This window comes from Callorhinus ursinus, unplaced genomic scaffold, assembly GCF_003265705.2.
Source record: "Callorhinus ursinus isolate GAN/ISIS: 27379988/994484 unplaced genomic scaffold, GSC_fseal_2.0 scaffold18, whole genome shotgun sequence".
NCBI lineage: Eukaryota > Metazoa > Chordata > Mammalia > Carnivora > Otariidae > Callorhinus > Callorhinus ursinus.
Genome location: NW_027397080.1, coordinates 32,517,396 through 32,542,830, shown reverse-complemented (window position 1 = coordinate 32,542,830; position 25,435 = coordinate 32,517,396). Strand labels below are relative to the sequence as shown.

Sequence of the window (25,435 nt, the reverse complement as noted above, 5' to 3'; positions counted from 1 at the left end):
ATGGCTCTCCCCACCTCCTCACTGAAGCACACAGGAGGCCCGCTGCCGTGGGAAGCAGCCCCCACCCGACAGGAATCTCAGCAGTGAGGGATCGGAGAGCTGAATACCACAGGGGAGGCCACCTTCTGGGATTATCATAGAACACTTGAGGTGGGGACAATGTTTACTGTTTTAGGTACAAAATATACCTTCTTCTTACGTAGCAAAGCACTGGGACTCTGGGCAGCGCAGCCCTGTCCCGTCTGAAGCCTTGACCCCGCACACTCTTCCTTCTAAGCCTCAAGCCTCCTGGGGAAGCAGGGCCCTCAACTCCAGGGACTCAAACACTGGAGGGGCCCCAAAGAGGAGATTCTCTGAGCTCAGTGACTTACTACATCAGACTGCTGTAAGTAATGAATCTCAACCACCTCTCAGATGGAATGTTATCCCCCGGTGTATTGTCTACAAGAAACTGCAAAATAAATGAACGTTTCTGTAACTTCCAAGACTGTGGTTAATGCACGCCTGTGTGTAAGAACTCAAACCCACTCCTGTCAAACTCAGTGCCAGGAAAAGAAATGGTTAGAATGAGGACCGGGGCCTTTCTATTTCTTGTGGTCATGGTGTAGAGTCTGCACAATTTTGTAAACTAGCTCGGACCCTTTCTGGAAGTAGGAGGGACGAGTGCAGGGGGCCCAGCAGCAGGGCCGCTAAGGAGCAGAGTCGGCACCGGCCGAGCACCCGCCATGGGCCGGACGCCGTGCTGAGGCTTCACGTGCATGAATTAATTTTCCTAGTGACCCTCTGAGTAGGTTCTACAATTATCATATCCATCTACAAGACAGGAAAACTGAGGCACAGAGTTGTTTACTGATGTCCCCGTGACATGTTAGGAACTCACTTCTCTTTTTGAGCCCTGAGGTATGGTTTGATGACCAGACGGTGAAGAGCAAAGTAGACCACGAGCGGCCCCACGGTGGCATAGAACACGGCGCTGGGAAGAAGCTGGTCCGTCAAGTGAATAGGGAAGAAGTAAGTTTGACTGGCCCTGTTTAGCCTGAAAACAAAAACGAAACAGAACACCCAAGATGAGTCAGGTTTCCAGGGAAGGGTAACGGAGGTCTCAGCCACAGGACGAGAATGCTCGGATACACAGAACGCCAGTTACAGCTGGTTTCATAATCTACACACCTTTTGGTCCCTATTCCAAAGTTTAGCGGCTAGACTTGATGTCTGTGACAGAAGAAAGGTCCCCTACCAGCTAACCTCACAGGCAAAGCAGTGACTACTACCTGTCCAGAGTGAAGGTGGTCTTAGAAGACAGGAGTGGGCACCTCCCGGGGTCCTGGAGACAGAGACCTCTCCGCCCTCAATTTATCTCATTGAAAAAAGTGGGTGAAGACTTCCAAAGCTGGCAGATTAAGGAGGTTCTGCTTCTAGTAATGGCTGAGTGGCTCCTGTTGGACCAGCCATCCCACAGGTAACCACTGTCAACTCAGACCACAAGCAACAAAGACTCTCGGGGACTGGAGAGCAAAGCGGGCCAGCGGGTACACAGGAGGGCTCAGAGTCTAGAGCGTGCAAACACACCGTTTCCTGTTTTTTTTGACAGCTTTGAGCCCAACGGCAAGTCTTAGCTGCTACCGTGTGGATGGTTAACACTGGAAAGAAATCTGCAGTCCTAGGAGACTGAAGACCCACAGCTCAGAGTCTGAGGCAATCATAGCAGCTGGGAAGTGGGGGTCCCCCAACAAGGGAAATCAGAGCCCCAAGTTCTTTGTATAAATGTGGCACAAATCCCCAGCCGATCCCGGTCTATCAGTCCCAGTTCACAGTCTGACTTCTGCCAAGTTGATTACCTTTGAAAAGGAAAAATGAACACTTTTTTGGGAATCGTAACAGAATACAGACCCTCTACACTGTACTATTCACAATACCCAATACAAACGACTCTACACACCTAGGTATACAACAAGCAAAAAAGCTAACGAACCAAGACCGACCCCAGATGACCCAGACACTGGAATGAGCGGGGAAGGAAGGATTTTAGGGCGCTACTTTATGCCCAAAGACAGTATTCACTGCATGGGCTCTAACAGCAGACTGGAGGTGAGAGCAGTCCGTGAACTTGTAGACAGATCAACAGAAATTATCCACTACGAAGAACAAAGAGAAAAATATTGAAGGCAAATGGGCAGAGCCTCAGAAACCGCTGGAACTATATCAAGAGGTTTAGAGGTAAGTAATTAGGGCACCAGAGAGGAAAGAATGGGGCAGGAATTGAGATTTGAAGAATGGCCTTAAAGTTCCAAATTTGATGTGGGACATAAATTTACAGATGCAAGGAGTTTAGCAAATCCCAAGTGGCATAAATACAACAAAAACCACATGTAGGTACATTGTAGGTACAAACTGCTGGGAAAAAAAGTTAAAAAAACAAAACAAAACCCAAAACCAAAGCAAAACAAAAAGTATGTAGGGGAAAAAAAAAGACATCATACTCAGGGGGATAATGATTCAAATGACCACTGATGTGTCATCAGAAAGACTGTAGGCCAGAAGCTGGTAGGATAACATCTTCAGAGTGCCGAAAGCACAGATCTGTTAACCCTGAATTCCGTACTCAGGGACAATAGCCTTCAGAAGAAAAGCAACTCCAGAACTGAAGAACACTCAAAACGTAAGAAACCAAACAACCCAATAATAAAACGGACAAAAGATTTGAAGGAAGGCTTTACTAACAAAAAAAGATACGGATGGCGAGTAAGCACATGGAAAGATGTTCACCATCTGGGACATCAGGTAGACGCAAATCGAAACCACAGTGGGACACACTCACGCGCCTGCTGGAGCAGCCCGAGCACACAAGAGGACCGTAGCAAGGGCTGGTGAGGGTGAGGAGCCACAGGGCTCTCTCAGGCTGCTGGGGGGAAAGTACTTTCTTACCAAGGAGAGCACATATCTCCCATTTGGCTCAGCATGCCTGCCCCTAGGTATTTACCTAAGAGAAATGAAAACTTACGTTCACACCGAGCCTGTATGTGAATGTGTACTGGCTTTATTTGTAATTGCTAAAAACTGGAAATAACTGAACTGTCTGTAAACTGATAAGCAGATAAACTGTGGTGGATCAACACAATGTAATGCCAAATAACAAGAAAAAGGGATACACTACTGATGTATGCAACCATAAGGAGATATTTCAAATGCATTATGCTCATGAAAGCACAAAAGGCTTCACATTGTATGATTCCAATTATATGACATTTTGAAAAAGGCAAAAATATAGGGAGTGAAAACAGACCAGTGGCCAAGGGCCTAGGGGACCTCACAAAGGCCAGGAGGCAATTATGGGGGACAATGGAAATGTGCTGTATCTTGATTGTGGTGGTGGTTACATGACTTATGGGATTGTCAAAACTCCCACGATTGCAAAATAAGACAGATGAATTTTAATTTATGTAAATTTTACATCAATAAAGCTTGACTTTAAAAATTACAGCAATGATAACAGCTTAGTTCTGGGGTAGGAATGCCCACAATGAAATTATTTTAGGTTAATATAATGCAAAATAAAAAACAAAATGATACATCTAGATAAAATATAATAAATTAACAAGATATAAAAGCAGAATAAAGAAAAACTAGAGATACTTTCTTGGTAAAGAATACTAAGGTCGGGCGCCTGGGTGGCTCAGTTGGTTGGGTGACTGCCTTCGGCTCAGGTCATGATCCTGGAGTCCCAGGATCGAGTCCCACATCGGGCTCCCTGCTCGGCAGGGAGTCTGCTTCTCCCTCTGACCCTTCCCCCTCTCATGTACTCTCTCTCTCTCTCTCTCATTCTGTCTCAAATAAATAAATAAAATCTTAAAAAAAAAAAGAATACTAAGGTCATCACTGATAGACCTACACTGTAAGAAAAGCTGAAGAAAGTTCTTCAGGCCAAAGAAACAAATAGCAGAAGGAAAATCAGATTTTTAGGAGGGGATAAAGAACATTGGAAATGGTTTAAAAAAAGGGGGGGGCAAACATGCTTTTCCCCCTCTTAATTTCTTTAACACATATATATGTACAAATATATACATATAAAACTATTTTTTAAAAATTTTTAAAAAGATTTTATTTATTTATTTGAGAGAGAGAGAATGAGAGAGAGAGAGAGAGCACGAGAGGGAAGAGGGTCAGAGGGAGAAGCAGACTCCCCACCGAGCAGGGAGCCCGATGTGGGACTGGATCCCGGGACTCCAGGATCATGACCTGAGCCGAAGGCAGTCGCTTAACCAACTGAGGCACCCAGGCGCCCTACATATAAAACTATTTAAAGCCAGAATTACATAACTCTGGTGGGGATTATAATGTGTGTAATTATAATGCATATGGAAAGTACAGAATAAAGAACATGGGAAGGGGAAATGGCCCTAGAGATTTTCAAGGTTCTTTCATTTTATATGAAGTAATACAATATGAAGTCTAAACAGATGATAAAAGGTTAACAATATGTAATCTCCAGAGCAACCACTAAGAAAAAAACCCAACACAAAGAGGTACAGCTGGGGACGCCTGGGTGGCTCAGTTGGTTGAGCATCTGCGTTTGGCTTGGGTCATGATTCCCAGGGTCCTGGGATCGAGTTCCATGTCAGGCTCCTTGCTCAGTGGGGAGACTGCTTCTCCCTCTGCCTGCCACTCCCCCTGCTTGTGTTCCCTCTCTCTGTCAAATAAATAAATAAAATCTTAAAAAAAAAAGTAGAGCTACAAAGTCAATAGGTAAATCAAAATGGAACGCTAAAAATATTCAGTAAGAGAAGACAGAAGATGGTTAGAAGAATAAGAAATTAGAAGGGAAGAATAGAAGACATATCATAAATAACAGGCCTAAATCCAACCATACCAATAATTACATAAATATTAATGGACCAAGGGGCCCCTGGGTGGCTCAGTTGCTTGTGCGGCTGCCTTCGGCTCAGGTCACGGTCCCAGGGTCCTGGGATTGAGTCCCGCATCGGGCTCCCTGCTCTGCGGGAAGCCTGCTTCTCCCTCTCTCACTCCCCCTGCTTGTGTTCCCTCTCTCACTGTGTCTCTCTCTGTCAAATAAATAAATGAATCTTAAAAAAAAGAAAAAAAATATTAATGGACCAAACACTCTAATTAAAAAGCAAGAAACTGTGAGAATGGATATAAGCTATGAGATACCCCGTGTATACGAACATAGTGACAGGTTAAATGTAAACAGAAAAGGATAAACCACAGAAACAGCGTAAGAAGCCTGCAGTAGCCATACGTATCGGATAAAGCCGACTTCAAGTCAAAGAGCCCGACCAGAGATGAAACTCATGAAGCCACAACTGACAAAGGAAGGAACAGAGAATTCTACACTCATAGCTGAGGATTTTAACACTACTTTCTCAGCAACTGACAGAAATCTGGTCCAAGTCAATAAAGTCACAGAACTTCTGGTTTCTGATGAATGTTGTCAACCACTTTGACTGTTGGTATTCACAGAACCCATGCCCAACAACTGCAGAATACATGCTCTTTTCAAGTGCATGACTGCCGGGGTCAATTACATCACGGGCTATAAAAAAGTCTCGATATATTTAAAAAGACTGTAATCATACAGAATATGTTCTCTGACCAAAATGAAATTAAACTGAAATCACTAATCAGATATACAGAAAAACCCAAATACTTAGAAATTAAGCAATGTATTTCCAAAAGTGAAAATTAGAAAATAGTGAACTGAATGACAATGATACATCTCCAAATTCGTGGGATGGGGTAAAACAGGGTTTAAAGCCTTAAATGTTGGGCGCCTGGGTGCTCAGTTGGTTAGGCGACTGCCTTCGGCTCAGGTCATGATCCTGGAGTCCCGGGATCGAGTCCCGCATCGGGCTCCCTGCTCAGCAGGGAGTCTGCTTCTCCCTCTGACCCTCTTCCCTCTCGTGCTATCTCTCATTCTCTCTCTCTCAAATAAATAAAATCTTTAAAAAAAAAAAAGCCTTAAATGTTTATAATATAAAAGAAGAAAGGTTTCAAATTAATAACCTAAGGCTGGGCTTTAAAAATCTAGAAAAGGCAGCAATGTGAAACCAAAGTATGGAGAAAGAAGAAAAAAAGATCAGAAATCAATGAAACAGAAAACAGATAAACAATAGAGAACATAACAAAGACAAAGCTGGTTCTTTGAAAGGTTAAGTGCCCCATCCAGACTGGTTAAGAAAAAGGGAGAAAGAACACAAATGACCAGATTGAGGAATGAAGACAGAGATCATCTACAGAGAACTACAGACATTAAAAAGGTAAGGACATATATATATATTTATTTTTATTTTTTTATATATATATATTTTAAAGATTAGAGAGAGAGAGAGAGACAGCAAGAGAGGGAACACAAGAGGGAGCGGGAGAGGGAGAAGCAAGCTTCCCGCGGAGCAGGGAACCCAATGAGGGGCTCGATCCCAGGGCCTTGGGATCATGACCCAAGCCGAAGGCAGGGGCCCAATGACTGAGCGACCCAGGTGCCCCAGGGTAAGGGCATATTATGAGCAACTTCATGCTAAGAAATTCGACAGTCAAAATGGACAAATTCCTTGAAAAAAACATAGTAACAAAGCTAGCACAAGATTAAAGAGAAAACTGAAAAATCCCTGGGTGTGTGTGTATATATATCTTAAAGAATCCATTATCAAAAATCCTCCTTACAGGGGCACCTGGGTGGCTCAGTTGGTAAAGCAACTGTCTTTGGCTCAGTTCATGATCCCAGGGTCCTGGGATCAAGCCCCATGTCAGGCTCCCTGCTCAGGACGGGAGTCTGCTTCTCCCTCTCCCTCTGTCGCTCCCCCTGCTTGTGCTGGCTCTCTTTTTCTCTCCATCAAATAAATAAATTATATAAAAAAACCCCCACAAAAACCCTCCTACAGAGAAAATTCAGTCTCAACTGATTTCACTGGTGAATTCTATGAAACCTGAAGAATAAACCATTCTTGGGAGCGCCTGGGTGGCTCAGTACGTTGGGCATCTGACTCTTGATTTCGGTTTAGGTCATGATCTCAGGGTCATGAGATGGGAGTCCCATGTTGGGCTCTGCGCTCAGTGGGGAGTCTACTTGAGATTCTCCCCCACTCCCCTTTGCTCCTGCCCCTGCTTGTGTATGTGCACGCTCTCTCAAAAAAGAACAAACCACTTTCACACAAATCCTTTCAGAAAAAAAAGAAGGAATACTTCCTAACTCATTTTATCAGGCTGCCATAACTCATTCCAAAATCCGACAAACACATAATAAAAAAAAGAAAATTACAATCCGCATCCCTTATAAACACAGATACAAAAATCCTTAGTAAGATATTAGCAAATGAAATCAAGCAATATATAAGAAGTGTTACATGTCACGATCAAGTAGAGTTTTCCTCAGGAATATAAGGTTGGTTTAACATTCAAAAATTACTGTGATTTGCCAAATAAACAGAAATATAAGAGAAAATTAGCAAAGACCATCTGTTATTGCTGAACTCTGGGGCCTTCCGGAAAACTTCGGTTTATACGGCAATACGATCTGGACAATTCAGCCTGCTGACATGGGAAACTCGGCTGAAGTGAAAATGTTTCTTTCCGAGGAGGGAGAGTGGCATTCTTGGGATGAAAATTCAATTCAGATTATGTCCTGCAATATCTTCACGGGAGAAGTATTTCACAACAGGAATGGAATCAGAAAACTGTGTCTCGTTAGTGGTCCCAATTTGGGAATAAAAGGTATTAGAATACAGACAATCTGTGTGTGTGTATGCCCTTTACTAAATCTCAGGGGTCCTCAGATCACTGAGAGGACAGAGGCCCGATGTGGCTCTGGTCCTGGTGACCTGCTTGGGCTCTCATCTCCAAACTGCGATGAGGGGTGATGTGTTTCCTTCCTGTCTCTGTATCTCTCCCTCCCTCCTTCTGTCTCTCTGTCCATCCCTCTGTTATGTCCCAGAGCTCTCTCAACTGCCTGCTCCAGGAGTGCGGTACAGAACACAGTGGACACAGTTAAAGAGCTTCTGATGAGGGCCAGGGAGGTGGACGGATGATCAGAGGGAGACGGTGCAGTGGAGGATAAACAAGGGAAATGGAAAGGGTTTCCCTGCGGCAAAGTGAGGGCTACTGCTCTTATGGGGTGACGAGGGAAGGTTTTGGCATTAGGTGAAATCTGAGCAGAGACCTGAGGGAATTGAAGGAATCAGCCATGCTGGCATCTAGGGACTGAGGAACAGCAAGTACACAGTCTGGTCACAGGAGGGGGGTCACTGTTGTCTGGAGCAGCGTGGAGACCAGGGTGGCTGGAGTGAGAAGAGGCAGATGGGAGAGGAGGGGTGAGCAGGAAGTGAGGTTCTGCTCACAGAGGGTTCCGAAGGGCTCTGGCTTTTGCCCGGGACTGAGGGAGTCACCGAGGCCTTAAGAAGAGAGAGCGACAACACTGACTGACGTTCAAAGGTCCTGCATGTGTGGAGAGTGAAGGAGATGGGTCAGGAGGTACTGCAGTGATTCGGACCCCAGACAGTGGGGGCAGAGAGGGGGTGAGGAGCGGTCACGTTCAGGAGCTGCATTCTGAGGACAGCTGAGATGGTTTTGAGGTGCATTAACTTTGGTGTGTGGGAAAAAGAGTGACCAAGGCCAACTCCACGGAACAGCTGGAAGGCTGGGGCTCTCCTGACCGAGGGAGGCTCTGGGCAGAGCAGGTCTGGAAGCATCGGGAGCTGAGATGGGACGTTTGAGATGCCGGTGGAGATCCAAGCAGCGATTTGTAAGAGAAAGGAGGATACAGGGGCTGGAGGTCTGGTGGCGGGCCAGGCCGGAGCGATAAATGTGAGCGTCATCAGCGCAGGAAGGTGCTTCAAATCCAGCAGGCCGACGGGGCCACCTGGGGAGCTGTCTACACAGACAAGGACCAGGTCCCACCGTGATGCCACCATACACAAGTAACCAGCCAGTGAGGTGAGCAGACGGCAAAGAGAGGCCGGCAGGCAGGAAGGCACGCCACTGGAGCAGGGGAGAAGGGTCTGTGCGGGTGGGAACAGGTACGGGGGACATGCTGAGGCGCCCTGGGCGATCACGCGTGCAGGCAGCGGTGGCGAGGAGTGGGCGTGCGGGGCCGGCATCAGGGCCGCCTGGGGAAGGGAGAGAGGCAGTCGGCTGGTGGAGGCTCCCTGCCGGCAGGGACGCAGACCCTCAGTGCACACCAGGCTTCCGGACTCCTAGACACTGGCCTGCACGCCTAAGACGCAACCGTATCTTTAAGAACAAAATTACAAAGCAAAGTTTCCTTCATCCTTAACGCGGGTGAAGCCGGGTGACTTACAAGCTGCCACATAATCCTTGGCCAGAAAGATCCAGTCCCACTTACTTGACTTTGAGAGAAACGCCCTGAGGGACTCCAACGCTGACGGCGGCGCCTAGGACGCTGTGCCTGGAGATCTTGCGCTCGGCTCCGTACTCCACCACCGTCCCGAAGAAGCCCGCCCTGCAGGGAGCGTGTGGCCTGAGCACGGGGGGGCCCCTCGGCTCTCCGTCCCTCCCGGTCCCCACGGGGCCCCCCTCCTGCCCCCCCCACCCCCACGAGTGGGTCACGACGGACACCCCGGTCAGCGAGCAGGACAACGCCAGCACGCCAGCGGTGCAGTCCTTCCTCAAGGCGGGGGCAGTGGAGCGCTCGGGCAGTGTCGCAGACTCGGGCGGGCGTCTCACGCGCACGGCTCTGCCGGCGGGACCTTGTGCCCAGCGTGCCGCAGGCCTGCTGCCGAGCAGCCCGGCCAGGACTTACTTCAGCGATCCTTTCACGCGTGTCTGGTCATCATCCTGGAATTTGTGCTGATAGCTGATCAGTGCAAAGGAGTGAGGGATTCCAAGCTGGGGAGATGGAGGGAAACGGCGGGGGGGGGCAGGGGGAGAAGGGAAGGCACAGCTAGCGGCCGAGGTGCTGCGGGAAGGCGCTGCTGAGCGCCCATCGTGGGCAGGCCTCTCGGGCAGGGGCCGCGACCTGAGTGTGAAGATTGACTAGCGGCCAATATTTAAAAACTGGGGGAATTCACATAAAAACCCAGTTTCCTGACTTCGCACGAAAACAACACATTCTGAGGCAAGGAGCCTGCGTTCCGACACAGCTGCAGGCAGTGGGCGCTGAGGAGCAGCAACCTTCTGAGGTGGGGGGCCCCTCACGCCGTGTCCCTGGCCACCACAGTGGCACCTGAGTGCACGACTGCGCTCTGGGGTCACTTACCAACCCGGGCTCTCTCCCACCCTGATTCTGTGGGCTTCTACTAGATGCGAAAGGGGCCCTTTGCTTTAGGGTAACGGGGACACAGCTACCCTGGAAGCCTCAGAACAGTGTCTCAACACCCCTGAGTGTGTGTGCACAAAACCAGCCCCTCAGGGCCCTCACAGTGCTCAGATCTGGGGAGGGTGGCCAGGGTGAGGGACATCAGGGGCACACGAAGGAGCAGCTCTGTCCTCACCTGCAGGGCCACAGTGAAGTGGCTGGTTTTGGTGTCCCGGACGATGCTCGTGTTCATGGCCGACTGGATACCCCACCGCCACTGCAGGTAGCCCACCGTGTTCTTGTCCAGGTTCCGGGCTAGCACAGTGGTGAGGCCAGGCCGGATTCCACGGGATGAAAACTGCAGAGCACAGTTTGTCGTCACAAAGCTGGGGGGACATACAGATAGAAAGGGTCCTGGATGACACCCGGTTCTCAGCTGTTCTTGGCCCCTTCCTGTCAGGCTGAGCCCCAGCTCACTCTCCCTTCCATGAATCCCGAGCCGGCACCCCACAAGGAAAACTGGACATTGAGCCTCTCTCCTTGAGAGGGAGTGAAAGGGTGCCTTGCTGCAATCTTCCTAGTAACCCTCCCTGCTGATGTGCACAGCCCAGCTGATCCCATTCTACCGAAAACCACTAGGTCCAATCCTTCTGCAAGTCAGAATCACCTCAGGGTTGTGGGGGGGAAGGCTGCATAGCGGAATCACCTGGCTGATCTAGAAAATACTGACAATCGGATCCCACGCCCTGGCATTCCGATGTACAGGCTTGGAGTGTTAAAAGCCTGCCAGGTGATTCTAACGTGCAGCAAAGTGGGAGGACCTCTGACCCAGAGACCATCCCAGACCAATGAAGTCAGAGTTTCAGGGCGGGGGGCCGGGCATCAGTAGATTCTTCAGGATCACCCACGTGATTCTGGTGTCGACCCAGGGCCATGCACTTGGAAGGCTGGTACGGCAAACCGCTTGCCTGGAAAGGCATCTGAAGTTTGTTTCCAAGGGAGTCAGCCCCACCTTCTGGTTAAAAAGGGGTATTTCATTTTGACGAATTCACACCACTTTACCCGAAAGTTAAAAGGTGAGCAAATAGCCCAACATTCACCAGATTGCCAAAGTCTGGTTTCTTTCTTTCCTAAGCTCGAGAGGTGTCACTTTTGCCATTAAATAACAACAAATACGAGCACTCTGATCATAGTGCTTTTGTAAACTTCCAGCAATTCCCCATGAATTGAGAATTTCCTTCTCCCCTCCACAGGACCCCCACCCCAAACGTTCCCTCATTTCTCTCAAGTCACACCGGGTGCTAGCTGTGTTTTTCTGCTTCAGCCACACTGGGGTCAGGGGAGGCAAGCAGGGAGGAGAGAGACCAAAGTCACCCTAGAATTTCAAGACAGACAGTGGCATTTAAAAGAATCAAAATATAAGGACCGAGATCCTTGTTTAATTAAAGTAGTAAGACTTAGTCTTTTTATCCAGCATGTCCTAGAGAAAGACTGATTCGAGATAGAGAAGAGAGATCAGCAAGGCAGGCACTGCCCTGGGAGACGGACAATACTCTACAGGCTGTCTGCTTTTTCGGGGCTGACGCTACACCCCCAACCAACCTTATGATCACTAGTCCGGACTTGCAAATAGCCTGGCTCTAGGATCAGGGCACCTTGGAGAGCAGACGCCGTACATTGACAAACTGGCATCCCTGTTTATACATCTGCATTCTCAAGTCTGATAAACTCTGGGCACGATGACGACATTCAATTTCCAAACCTGTAAAGGCCGATGACCAGCAAGACTGAGCCCCCCCTCGCCGGTGACCACTCATTGGATACTTTGAGGCTCAACCACAACAAGACGGCCAACAGCTTTCCCTCGGTGAAGTGTCTCCTGAATGTGCCTGATCTAAGAATGACCTAGGTGCTTGGTAAAAGTTCAGATTCCTGGGCCTCCCAGAGGAGCCGACTCAGCTGGTGTGGGGAGTGGGGCAGGACTCTGTGTTCTCAGTTGGCAGCAGGGGAGACAGACCTTCGCAGACAAGTGCTTGGAACGTGTTAGGACAACATGTATGTATACTCTTTGTCTAAAGTGGTTAAAAGTGCAAATCCTCATCTGACCCACTGACTCCAAGTCCTGCAGCAGAGGCCTGTGAAGCTGTGTTCTCACCCGCACACGGATGACCCCCCACATTGGGGCTGGGCGTGCCTGTTGCTGCCTTCAGCCTGTGTGTTTGCAAGCTTGGTCTCCACCTGTCCCAGATGCCACACCCACTTTCTCAAGACCTTCCATACCCTATGTCCCACCCACCTGGGAACGTGCCTTTCCTACCTGACTGGAGGGCAGAGACTGGTCTTACCTCATGGGATGGGGTGGGTGTGCAGACGGAATTGAAAAGCTTTCTTTTCAAACACAGACTCCATCCCAGGACTCCTTTATTTTCTCCCCCAGAGTAAGGAGAATTTTATTTTACCTTCCACCCAGTTCTTTTAGCTGAGCTCACAAAGGTAACCCAACATGGGAACTAAGGACACCTCTGTGGTTCTAGAAGGGCAGCAAGTTACAGTTCTACGAGTGGGATGTCACTGCAAGAGCAAAGATGAAGGGCAGCTGGGGGGGGGGGGGAGTGTCCCTTAACCCTCCAGCATCTGCACATCTTGCTGATGGCCAGGCAGTCTCACCAGTGCCTCACTGTTTAATACAGACCCTTTCCAGAACTTAAAACACATTCTCGGGGACAAAGAAATGATCCACAAGTTCATCAATACTTCAGGCCACTGACCAGCTTCCCTGAAGATGCTTTCTCTCCAGTCTCTCCAGGCTCTCCCAGCCCCCGGTGAAGAGGCAGGAGCCTCATTCCGACAAAGGAGGAGACTGTGGGCCACAGAGGGGCAGACGACCCTTCCCCACACCCGCCAGTCCAGAGTCTGAGCCACAGGCACCCTGCTTGGGCTCTCCGCCAGCGCCACAGGATCTGCCCCTGGTGACCTTTCAGGACAGAAGAGGTAACTCCAGATGACCTTGACAAAAAGAATACACAGGTTCTAGTCTGCTAAATCCACAAAGACCATCAAAGAGGACTTCTCTATATTTACCATCTTGGGGTGAGATTACGGAACAGCTTCAGACCAAATAAAGGTCCCTGCAGATCCCCGGCTCCAAATTCTAACTGTTCAAAAGAGAAAAAGAGAGTGTTAGCGGGGTTTACTCTCACAGCCGCAACCCATGTCTCAGGGAAGGACCCCGGTTACAATTCCTTCTTTTAATTCAAAGCCACTGGCCCTTGCCAGGGCTCTGAAAGTAGGGGCTTGAAGATTTTGGAACCCAATGTGGAGCTTGACCTCATGACCCTGAGATCAAGACCTGAGCCAAGATCAAGAGTTGGATGCTTGCGCACCTGGGTGGCTCAGTTGGTAAAGCGTCTGCCTTTGGCTCAGGTCATGATCCCAGGTTCCTAGGATCGAGTCCCACATCAGGCTCCCTGCTCAGCGGGGAGACTGCTTCTCCCTCTGCCTGCCGCCCCTCCTGCTTGTGCTCTCCCTCTTTCTCTAATAAAAAAAAAAAAAAAAAAAGAGAGAGAGAGAGATGCTTAACCGACTGAGCCCCCCAGGCGCGCCTGGAAGATTCTCAAGAGCTCATCCTAATTTTCACCAAACGGAGGACTGTTTCCACAGATCCAAAGGAGGCAGGTTTCAGAAAGGACCCCTCCAAAGGAAACACTGCTGGCCTCCGATGGTCTCCCTCGCTCAGGTCAGAAAGGGAGACTGGCTTCTGTGCCCGGCCATCCACAGAGCCGCCTGCTGCGGCTGGGTGCAGGGCCCCCTCCCCTGCAGTGCTGGCTTCCTTGTGTTCCCGATCTGCTCTGCTTCATTGCCTATGGCTCTCACAGGTGACTGGAGATGGTCCTCAGGAGTCTAGAGTTAACCCATCAGCAGTCCCACACTCAGCCTTGGAAGTCCAGCCCGTTCTGGCTGCCTCATTTACTAGTCTGGGTGACTTTCAAGGCAACTCTTCAATGTTAATTTGACGCAGTTCAATTTGTTCAGCAGAGCTGGCTGTCAAATGGCCACCGATCAGTGGACCGGAGCACTGACGCGGCACCTGCCTTCCGAATTGGGCAGGAAAAGGGAAGAGCCTACAGGTTTCTGCTGAAGAGGAACAAAGATGCAGAGTTTCTTGAGGTTGCGTTGCTCTAAGTTGGCATCTCAAGGGAAATCCTGCTGCTCTATCCTACCTCTGAGCTGTCCAGCAGACGGGGGATTCCGTCTCCGGTAGGAGACATGTTTTTCTCTTGGGGACAGTCACCTCATGCAAGTTTGACATCTGGTACCCTGTTGTACAATGATGTGGCCAACCTAGGTCTTTTTGAGGGTTGGCTTTTAGAATGTGAATGTTCAGAAATCAGGCTTTGCAGTGGATAACACAGACCCGCCCGTCGACATTCTTACCTCTCCCCATCCCTTTGCGGAAGTGACTCGTCTAAGCGCGAAGTTAATGGAACCCCCTCCATTCCCATTCTGGGTTGAGAGGCTTCCAGAGAGGATGGCTGTGTCTGTAGCTGTCAAGGGTGCCTAGGAAATGATATTTGCTGGTAAGGAATGAGTCAAAGCACTAAGAAGCACAAGGACAGCAGTCTAACGAAAACACTTCAAGTGTATGGCCAAAGGTGCAGATGACCACGGCTTCAGGGTCTAGGGATGCAGGAGGACCTCAACAGGTTCACTTCTCTCCCACTTGGCCATCTGAACTGCATGTGGCCACCAAGGTAATGTTTTGCAAAAGCTTGACTGGGCAAATTTCAAAAAACCAGGGGAAAGATAGGGCTAAATGCTGGTTCTTAGTATACTGACAGCATCAGATGGTACAGTGGCTTCATCATGTGCCTTCCCTCTCACTGTGGGATGTCTGGGACTCTCCAGTCCTTGTTCGCCACCAGCACTGGGAAAGGGACTGAATCCATGGCCCTACTAGCCAACCTGGAAGCTCCACCAGAACGGCAAGTTTCCCAGAGTTAGGACTTCATCTTCTGGGTTGATGCACTTGAGAATAAACAGAGTTGAGGAGGCAGAGACCAACTATAAGCCTCAGCAGACCCACCCAGCAGTGCTACCTCCAAACCGGGGGCAGAAAGATGACATTTTAGCGATCCTGGGTTCAGCTGAATATTGTGTTTTTTGCACATGACAGAGTGTGCCTTAAAACTAAGGCTGGTTCTTGGAATTACCCATGGAGGTCTGCTTTCTCGCCCCAAATCTCCCTGACCTGGGTCTCTACTTCTCACAGACCACTTGCACTTCTGCTGGGGGAGCCCTGCGACCTTGGAAGCTAAGTGCCCCCTGGCACTCATGCTGCTACGAGTCAGCAAAGCAGTAACAAACAAGGTTGTGCCTGGAAATTTTTTTTAGTGGCTAATTGCATCCTTTCATAAATAAAGATGAGAAAAACCACAGCTGCTCAGTGCGCTGCGCCTCGTTAACCTGATCCTCACTGCACTCGGGTGGGGGGGTGTCTGGGCTTCACCTCAATAGACTGGGATATGTGCATCTTGTTAATTTCAATCTGTGGAAAGCCACTTCCAGACACATCTTCGTACTCCTCCTCATAGCGATCAAAAAGGTCAGTGGCATCGATGCCAACACTGATGGTCCCCTGGGGCAGAAAAACAAGCAGTCAGAGCAGGGCTGGTATTTGTGGAACGAAAGACAATCTACACTCTGGCAGCCGGCGGTCCGCTGGGTGTGGGCGGGACTCCACCCCACAGCCCACGGAGCATGAATGTCACAGTTCACACCGAACTGCAGCAGAGTGTCACCGACTGCTGGGGTCAGAAAGGCAGTCACGTCGGCAGGCAAATGACAAGATAAGTGTTAGGAAAAGAAAAAAGACCCACACAACTTGATTTTTAGGGCCCAAATAGGACCCACTTCATGGCTCTAAACAGATCACCTCCAGATTTAACCGGTGAATGCAGAAACCACCTAGACACAAGCCCCATGAATTAAACATTTTAATGTTTGATTCTAAACCCTCTTAACATCACAAAACTACCTTAAAACTCTAAAACAGGGGTTCCTGGGTGCTCAGTTGTTAAGTGTCTGCCTTCGGTTCAGGTTATGATCCCCAGGGTCCTGAGACTGAGCTCCGTGTTAGGCTCCCTGCTCAGTGGGGAGTCTGTTCCCCCCTCTCCCTGCTGCTCCCCCTGCTTGTGCTCTCTTTGTCAAATAAAATCTTAAAAAAAAAGTGCAAACAAAATCAATTATGAATGAATGGGAGATTGAAAAACTGTTTCACCTTCTAAAATTAATTTGAGAATTAAGCTATGAGAAAGAGTATCATATTTTTTTTAAATTTTTAAAATTTATTTTATTTTTTTAAAGATTTTATTTATTCATTTGACAGAGAGAGACACAGCAAGAGAGGGAACACAAGCAGGGGGAGTGGGAGAGGGAGAAGCAGGCTTCCCGCCGAGTAGGGAGCCCGAGGCGGGGCTTGATCCCAGCACCCCGGGATCATGACCCGAGCCAAAGGCAGATGCTCAACGACTGAGCCATCCAGGCGCCCCCGGAATATCATATTCTCTCAAGAAATGTGAGGCTAAAATTTGCTGACTGATATAAAATGGTTCATACTTGGAAAATCAATGTTTATTATTTTTTTAATCATCAGAAGATTTTTCAAATGGGCATATATCTTAATCCCACATATAAAAATCTGACCACACATTTTTATTCAGTTCCCTGCAGCCCATTTTAAAAAACTGTATTGAGGCTGAATTTATATATAATAACACAAACTGCACCCACCTAAAGTGCACATTTCGGTGAGTTCTGACAGACATGGAGACTTGTGAAACCAACCTCCACAATCATGACACGGAACATTTCTGTCGCCCCAAAAGCAGAGTGGGAGCATGTGTTTTTCTCCCCGAGAAGGGGACACGCGAACAAAGCCGTGAGTGAGAAAGCAGGAAGGAGGCGAGGCCGCTGGGGCCGCAGCAAAGGAAGCACAAAGCACAAGAGGAGGCTGCGCCTGTGCGTGGTTATGTGTGGGTGGTCCGTGGACGTTAGAGCGGGGAGCGCGGGAGAGGGGGCTCTGGCCAGAAGATGGCCAGTTGAACCCTACTGTTTCTGGTGGTTTAGCAATTATCCAAATTTTCATTTTTTATTAAACCAAATATTACCATCATCATCACTAGTTCCCTTAAACTAAGAAGCCAGACTGGGTTGGGTGCCGACGCCTTCACTTGGTACCTCCAGCCTCCACCGTCTCGTCTACCGGTGTGGGGTGCCCCTGCGTCTCTACTCTCTTCCCAGGTGAAATGTGAGCATCCCTCCACCCTCCGCCCAGCCCGGACACTTGCTGGTGTGGTGGCCGGACGGTCACCCCCTCCCAGGCTCAGCTGGTGTGAGAAGTGGGAGATGCTGTTGCCCGTCTGGTACAGCAGGCAGGCGGCATGAGTGAAGCTGTGGGTAGTCACGTGCACGGGAGCCCGCAGCTGCACAGGAACATGTGTGGGAAACAGAGGTGGGCCGGTCCTGCAGCAGAAGGTAGCAGGGGGCAGTCTGCGTGCTCTTGCCAGTGTTTTTCTTCTACTGAAAGGTGTCATCAGGAGGTGGCGTGTTTTCTGTGAAGGGTCACGTAACTGTTTTAGGTGTTGTGGGTCCTCACAGTCTCTGCTGCAAATTCATCTCTGCTGTTGGAAGGGAAAGCTGCTCAACTACCCAGCAAGGGACTGACCCTGGCTGTGTTCTACTCTGTTTATTCACCCTGAAATCTGAATTTCATATAATTTTCATGTCACAAAATATTACTTTTCTTTTGATTTTTTTCTTCTTAAAAAAAAAAAAAAGCTCCAGTGTGGAGCCCAATTCGGGGCTTGAACTCATGATGCTGAGATCAAGAGTTGGACACTTAACCCACTGAGCCACCTAGGCGCCCCCTTTTGATTTTTTTCAACGATTAAAAAAATGTACAAACCATTCTTAGTTTTTAAGTCACATAAAACCCGGCGGTGGGCCAAATCTGCAACTGCTGATGTGAATCTATAGGACATTTGTTTTTTTTTTTTTTTGCGTAATACTTTTTTTTGATAAATTCTTCAGGCAGCAATAAAATTAAACATGGTGTATGTTTAACAACAACAAAAATACGCACTCAATTTCCATTTTCTCAAGAAATTGATGAATTTGTAACTTCTATGAGATGTTTTTCAGTACTGACCATCCATCCGTAGTGTTAATTCAGACCGTATGAAAATCAAGTCTTACATCTGCTCAACAAACTCCAGCGTCTTTAGTCTTCCTCAATAGTTAGCTGTTCTTTCTTAAAGACCACGCCCGAAAGTGAGGTGTAGCAGCAGGGACTTACAGGTAACTGTGGATCAGATGTTAGTTCCTCTCTGTTAATTTCACTCATTTTTCCATTCTAAGGTTTGTACCGCGCACATGAAAGATAAAGCAATAGTTATTTATGTGTTCGTTCTATTAGCAAAAGAACCTCACAGCTGCTAACGATGCCAATTTTATGTCAGTGTTAACCAGATGCTTCAAACAGAAAATCAGTCAGTCTTAATAATGGTTTGATTTGAATTATAAATGTGCAGTATTGTGACCAAATATATATTTCTTATTTGTATCCACAGGGCTCCTGGCTCACTGCTCCTAAAACCCATGCAATTTCTGGTGATAAGGGTGATAAATGTTATCTTCTGTCATGTTAATGAAGGTGGCTTTTGGTCTCCACCCAAGGGCGGGGGCTGGTCGCCAGGAGGACCAACCAAGTGATTAGAGGACTGGAACCTTCAAGTTTTGCCCCCAGCCTCCAGGACGGGAAGAGGAGCCAGAGGTTGAAACAGCGAATGGCCAATGACTTAATCTAACTATGCAATGAAGCCTCCGTAAAAATCCTAAAGGACCAGGTTTGGAGAGCCTGAGGGCTGGTGGGCACAGTGGAGGTACAGGGAGAGTAGGGTGTCTGGAGAGGGCATGCAAGTCTAGTACCCTTTCCCCAGACTCTGCTCTGTGTATTTCCACCTGGCTGTTGATTCATGCAAGCCCCTCTAGTGAAGGGTGGGTGGGTTTGGAATCTAAGGTTCTAAGGAGGCAGGTGTTGGAATCTACAGCCCTCGGTCAGTCGGAAGCCTTGGGCTTGTGACAGGCATCTGAAGTGGGGGGTGGCTACAGTGTTGTAGGAATGAACCCTTAACCTGTGGAATCTGATGCCGTCTCCACGCAGAGAGTGTCAGAACTGAACTGAATTTTTTAAAAGTAGGCTCCACACCCAGCGTGGAGCCCAATGTGGGGCTCGAACTCTCAACCCTGAGATCAAGGCCTGAGCTGAAATCAAAAGTCAGACGCTCAACCGACTGAGCCATCCAGGCGCCCCTAGAACTGAGTTGAATTCTTGCTGGTTGCATGCTGCCCCCATCCGCCATGCTGGAACTGGGTGGGAACCCTAGAAGAAATTTTATTGTAAACTCAAGTGAAAAAGTTCTACCATGAATATAAAACATTGTTTTTGTGGTGATACTCAAATGCCAATGTTCGTAAAGTACAGTGTTATGGTAAAAGTGTCTTATTAAAGCAAGAAACCTATGGAGGAGAAATAGCCTTAGGATCAGTTACAGTGCACACAGATGCATGATTGTATCAAAACAAGCTGTGATATTCCACCGAGGGAAAATTAAGCTGAAGTGTCAAAATGTACAAATATTTTTGTGTATTCAGAATAACAATTTTTTGTGAAGCTGATTCTTTTTTTTTTTTTTTTTTTAATTAGGCTCCATACTGGCCATAGAGCCCAGCATGGGGGCGTGAACTCATGAGCCTGAGATCAAGACCTGAGCTGAGATCAAGAGTCAGAGGCTTAACCAACTGAGCCACCCAGGTGCCCAAAGCTGATTCTGAATACAAAAAAATCTGTAGCATGTCAGTGTATTACAAATTGAATATTAGGAATGTCTGAGCTTTAAAGAGCTCCTTTTCAATAGACCCTGTAGCTTTTAAAATAAGAAACTGCAGGGATGCCTGCCTGGGTGGCTCAGTCGGCTGAGCATCTGCCTTTGGCTCAGGTCATGATCTCAGGGTCCTGGGATCGAGCCCTGCACCAGGCTCCTTGCTCAGCTGGGTGCCTGCTTCTCCCTCTGCTTGTGCTCTCTTGCTCTATCTGTAAAATAAATAAGTTAAATCTTAAAAAAAAAAAAAAAAAAAAAAGAAACTGCAATCACTGAAAATAAAGTGCGTAACTCTGAAATTGAGCTCTTGAGGAACGACAAACTGAACAAATAAAATAAAGGCTCAGTTTATTTCATTTTGAAATTCCATCAATAGTATTTTGGACTATCTCAATTTTGGTAAGAAATTTTAGTGGAACTGTCATCTTTAGTTAAATTTATATTCTATCCTGGAATGGAATGAAATTGAAAAGGCCTGCCTGTGTTTTTGTGGCTGGGATCTAAATTTGATGAAGCATTCAAAATATCACAAATAAAGACAATTTATAAAAAAAAGTGTCAAAAATATTCTGAATGGAGGCAAAAAGACAATACCCTATGAAAATACTCGGGCCAAAGTATATGTTCCACAAAGATGAAATTTAGAATTGAGAGTATTTTCTCAATTAAGATTATGGTATACAAGGGCGCCTGGGTGGCTCAGTCGGTTAAGTGTCTGCCTTCGGCTCAGGTCATGATCCCAGGGTCCTGGGATCGAGCCCCACGTTGGGCTCCTTGCTCAGTAGGGAGCCTGCTTCTCCCCTGCCTGCCATTCCCCGCTGCTTGTGCTTGCTCTCTGTCTCTTTCTCTTGCTCTATGTCAAATAAATAAATAAAATCTTTAAAAAAAAAAGAATATTATGGTATATAGAAAAGAATCAAATATGTTAAAAATTTCAAATTTACTAAATACAAATGTATTAAGATGGTAGGCAACTGGGGCGCCTGGGTGGCTCCATCGGTCATGGTCATGGTCCCAAGAGTCCTGGGATCGAGTCCTGCATCAGGCTCCCTGCTCGGTGGAGAGCCTGCTTCTCCCCCTGCCCCTCACCCCCCTCATGCTCTCTCTCTCAAATAAATAAAATCATAAAAAAAAAAGGTAGTAGGCAATGTTACAGAAGAAAAACAACCACAATGAAGGTACATTCTCTGGGAAAACAGCACTGCCCCAGTGCGGGAGTGAGGATCCAGAGAAGGCCTCCCTGTGAGCCCTGCCTGCTGGCATCTGACCCCCGCACAGAGCCCTCTCCGTGATTCTGCACAGGACCGGTGACTCGCTCCTGTCCAACGGAGTGCAGTGGGTGTGACTGGTGCAGCCTTCAGAGCTAGGTCCCAGGAAGCCTCAGAACTTTCTTCTAGGCCTCTGGAGGTGCTTTCTGGGGAAGCCAGCTAGCAGAACACTCCACCTCCCCTGAGCCTGCTACCTTCTGAGGAAGGCCAAGCCAGCCAGGGTGGGGAGAGCCACAAGGGAGGGACAAGAGTGCAGATGCCACCTTCAACAAGCCCCAGCTGCCACTGAACTACACCCACATGAGGAGACCCCCAGCAGAACCATCCAGCTGAGGCCGGTCAACCCACAGAACCACGAGAAAATCAAACTGTTCGTGCCACTAAGTTTTGGCGTGGTTGGTCAGACATAACCAGAATACAGAATATCAGAGACAAATATAACGGATAAACTGTTTAAAAGTATTTGAATGTATGCCAAAAATAACTCTCCTTCCTCCCCCACCTCCTTCCTCCCTCCCTCCCCCCCTTCTCTCTCTCTTTCTGTAGGCTCCATGCCCAACGTGGGGCTTGAACTCACAACCCGGAGATCAAGAGTTGCATGCTCCACCGACTGAGCCAGCCAGGCACCCCTGCTTCTGCTACTTTTAATGTTCACATAATCAATATAATTTAAAAAATATGCTTTAATATACATAAGTACATTTTTTAAAGGAAAAAAATTTTTTAAAGATTTTATTTATTTATTTGACACAGAGAAGAGAGACAGCGAGAGGGGGAACACAAGCAGGGGGAGTGGGAGAGGGAGAAGCAGGCCTCCTGCAGAGCAGGGAGCCCGATGCGGGGCTCGATCCCAGGACCCTGGGATCATGACCTGAGCCGAAGGCAGACGCTTAACGACTGAGCCACCAGGCGCCCCTAAAGGAAATATTTTTGAAATAGTTTTTGAATAAACCATTTTATAGGTTCTCCAATATAATAAAAAGTGTTGGTCAATAAACATTCTTAATTAATTAACTAATTAATTATTTTTGAAAGATTTTATTTCAGACTGAGAGAAAGAGAGAGAGTGCCCACAAGCAGGGGGAGAAGCAGATTCCTTGCTGAGTGGGGAGCCTGATGTGGGGCTCGATCCCAGGACCCCGGGATCATGACCTGAGCTGAAGGCAGATACTTAACTGACTGAGCCGCCCAGGTGCCTCTATCTATCTATCTATCTATCTATCTATCTATCTATCTATCTATCTATCTGAGAGCATGCTCACACAAGCAGACGGAGCAGCAGGTAGAGGGGGAGGGAGAAGCAGCCTCCCCGCCAAGCAGAGAGCTCGACTTCGGGGTCAATCCCAGGACCCATGACCTGAAGCAAAGGCAGACACTTAACTGCCTGAGTCACCCAGGTGCCCTGATCAATAAACATTTCAAAAAACTACAAAACGTTCATTATTTTAAGCATGCCCTTTTACTCTCAAAATGTCCTGGTCTGCCTGATGCACGATGGTCACCCCATCTACAGGCCACCGTGAACATTCTGCTGACAATGAACGATGCCAGCCTTCGAGCTCTTCAAGCAGGATGACCTGGTCTGACCTGAGTTTCTGCAGGCTCACTCTGGCTGCTGTGTTGGGGGAAGGAGGGAGGCGGGGAGAGCAGGAGAGGCTATTCCGTAATCCGAGAGGTGCTGATGGCAGGAACAGCAGAAACCGCTCTTAGGTATGTGGGTTTCTTAACTGGCTGCCTCATTCAGTTTGTTAGTCCTGATGGTTTTCGGTTGGTTCTCTAAGGATAGGCAATCACATCTTACACCGAAAATTACAGCCCTTTCAACATTTACATCTATTTTATTATTTGTCAAATTGCGTTGGCTTAAAACTTCCAGAATAATGTTAAATATGGTTTTATTTCCTTTCCCAAAGAAAACTTTTAAAATGATAGATATTTGTGTTAACTCCTCACTGACAATCAACTGACTCACCAGCAGGTAGAATAACCTTTAAAAAGTTAAAAACTATTACTCACATCATCACTTTTTCAACCATTTTGTTGTTTCTTTAAACAAGGCCAAAATAACCAAATACTCCAGTGAGCCAGTGACTTTTGAGACTCAACAGCCTTTGGTGCTGATCCAAGTCTACGGAAAAGGACTAACCTAGAAAGGTCACGGGAGCCGCCACACAGAAAGTTAGGCTCCAGCGCCAGCCACGGCTGATCAAACGGACTGTCCTAGAGATGAGTGATCACGGCACTGAGTTCACAAGGACATGGCTTTTAATATTTTAAGGAGCAGTTTGGATGCCTGCCTTCTGCTGTTCCTCCATTTCAAGGAAATAACCTTTTGAAAATGAACTGGCCAAAGCACTAGAACTGGGCAGCTTTCTTCTCTACGTGCTAACCAGGCGTTTGGCTGCAACTTACAACTCACTTTCAAAAACTTTCAAGGCAATATGCTTTTATACGAGAAGTCACAGCTTTGAGGAATGAAGGTCAGATCCGAATTCTGACAGAAGATCAAAAAGATAAGGAAAAAGAAAAAGATAAAACAGATCTAATGCTGGATAAATTAATGAGCCAGAGCTTTCCCAACAACTTCTAGTTGAATGCATGCAGGCTTGTGTTCTTTTATTATTAAATCATATTTTTCAAATAAAGAGTTTACAGAGGAAAATACTTGTACATTTCATTTATTTTTCAGTACAGCAGGGTCACCAAACCTTTTCTGTCAAGGGCCAGAGAATATTTTAGGCTCTGTGGGCAACTACGGTTGAAACAACTCAAGTCTGTGCTGTCACTCGAAGCATCAAAGAGCCACAGGTAATACTGAATAAGTGCTGCTGTGTTCCAATAAACCTTTATTTAAGAACATTGAAATTTGAGTTTCATATGATTTTTATGTGTCACAAATATTCTTTTGATTTTTTTTTTTTTTTAAAGATTTTATTTATTTATTTGACAGAGAGAGACAGTGAGAGCAGGAAACAAGCAGGGGGAGTGGGAGAGGGAGAAGCAGGCTTCCCGCTGAGCAGGGAGCCCGATGCGGGGCTCGATCCCAGGACCCTGGGATCATGACCTGAGCCGAAGGCAGACGCTCAACGACTGAGCCACCCAGGTGCCCTCTTTTGATTTCTTAAAAACCATTTAAGATGTAATAAAAACGATTTTTGGCTCACAGGCTGAAGAAATCTAGACAGTAGGCCACAGCTGGCTGACCCTCATTCTCCGGTACTTAATTCTGTCATCAGCGTATAAAAAGATGACAATGATGACAGTTATGAAGTCCTTTACATACAGTCATGATACACTGAAAAACTGTCAGTGGGAGCACAACAGCTACAGATTCCCAAGTGAGACCTTTGTGACTTGTTGAGGAGCTGCAAGATTTAATCTATCCTACAGGGCAGTTTCTGCCACCCGGACTACAAGTACCTGGACTCTGGGGAACACATCCCACTGTTTCAAACTGTCTTCAAACAACCAAGTAACACTGATAACAATGTAACACAACTTGTCAAGTGAATATGATTGACTCAGAGTCTCAGGATTTGAGCTCCTCAATAAAAATCACCAACTGATAAGATTCAAAGGTTCAAGGAACTAAACACTACAGAAGTAGCTGGAGAGATCCCCTTTAACGCTTCTATTCCAACTTCTAAACTACAACCCCACTGGATCACCATATTCCTGGACCATCCAATGAATCATTCATGAGTCAACCCTTTTTTCTTCAACCATTACATAAAAATGAGCACTGTCAAAAAGATACCTTTGTACTCTCTCATCTGCAGACTACTGAGCAGTTCTCCTCCGCCCAACCCCTGGTGGCCCCAGGTCTGCTCTCCATCTTGACAGTCTTTTGAAGATTTTGTTTGAGGGAGGAAGGGAGGAAGGGGGGGAGGGGGAGGGAGAGGGAGAGGGGGAGGGAGGGAGAGGGAGAGGGAGAGAGAGAGAGAGAGAGAGAGAGAGAGAGAGAG

The 25,435-nt window shown here is 47.5% G+C and overlaps 1 protein-coding gene across 2 annotated transcripts in view; it reads right to left on the bottom strand.

The window, feature by feature from the left end:
- DNAJC11 (DnaJ heat shock protein family (Hsp40) member C11) overlaps positions 1-25,435 on the bottom strand; it is a 75,322-nt gene that overhangs the window by 3,718 nt on the left and 46,169 nt on the right. For both annotated transcript variants that reach the window (XM_025856483.2, XM_073903408.1), the window contains 7 exons: positions 15,771-15,899; positions 14,699-14,821; positions 13,346-13,419; positions 10,461-10,650; positions 9,770-9,855; positions 9,353-9,469; positions 881-1,036 (listed from right to left, as the gene is read on the bottom strand). In XM_025856483.2, the coding sequence (XP_025712268.1) occupies positions 881-1,036; positions 9,353-9,469; positions 9,770-9,855; positions 10,461-10,650; positions 13,346-13,419; positions 14,699-14,821; positions 15,771-15,899 (875 nt within the window). The remainder of the gene's footprint in view (positions 1-880; positions 1,037-9,352; positions 9,470-9,769; positions 9,856-10,460; positions 10,651-13,345; positions 13,420-14,698; positions 14,822-15,770; positions 15,900-25,435) is intronic.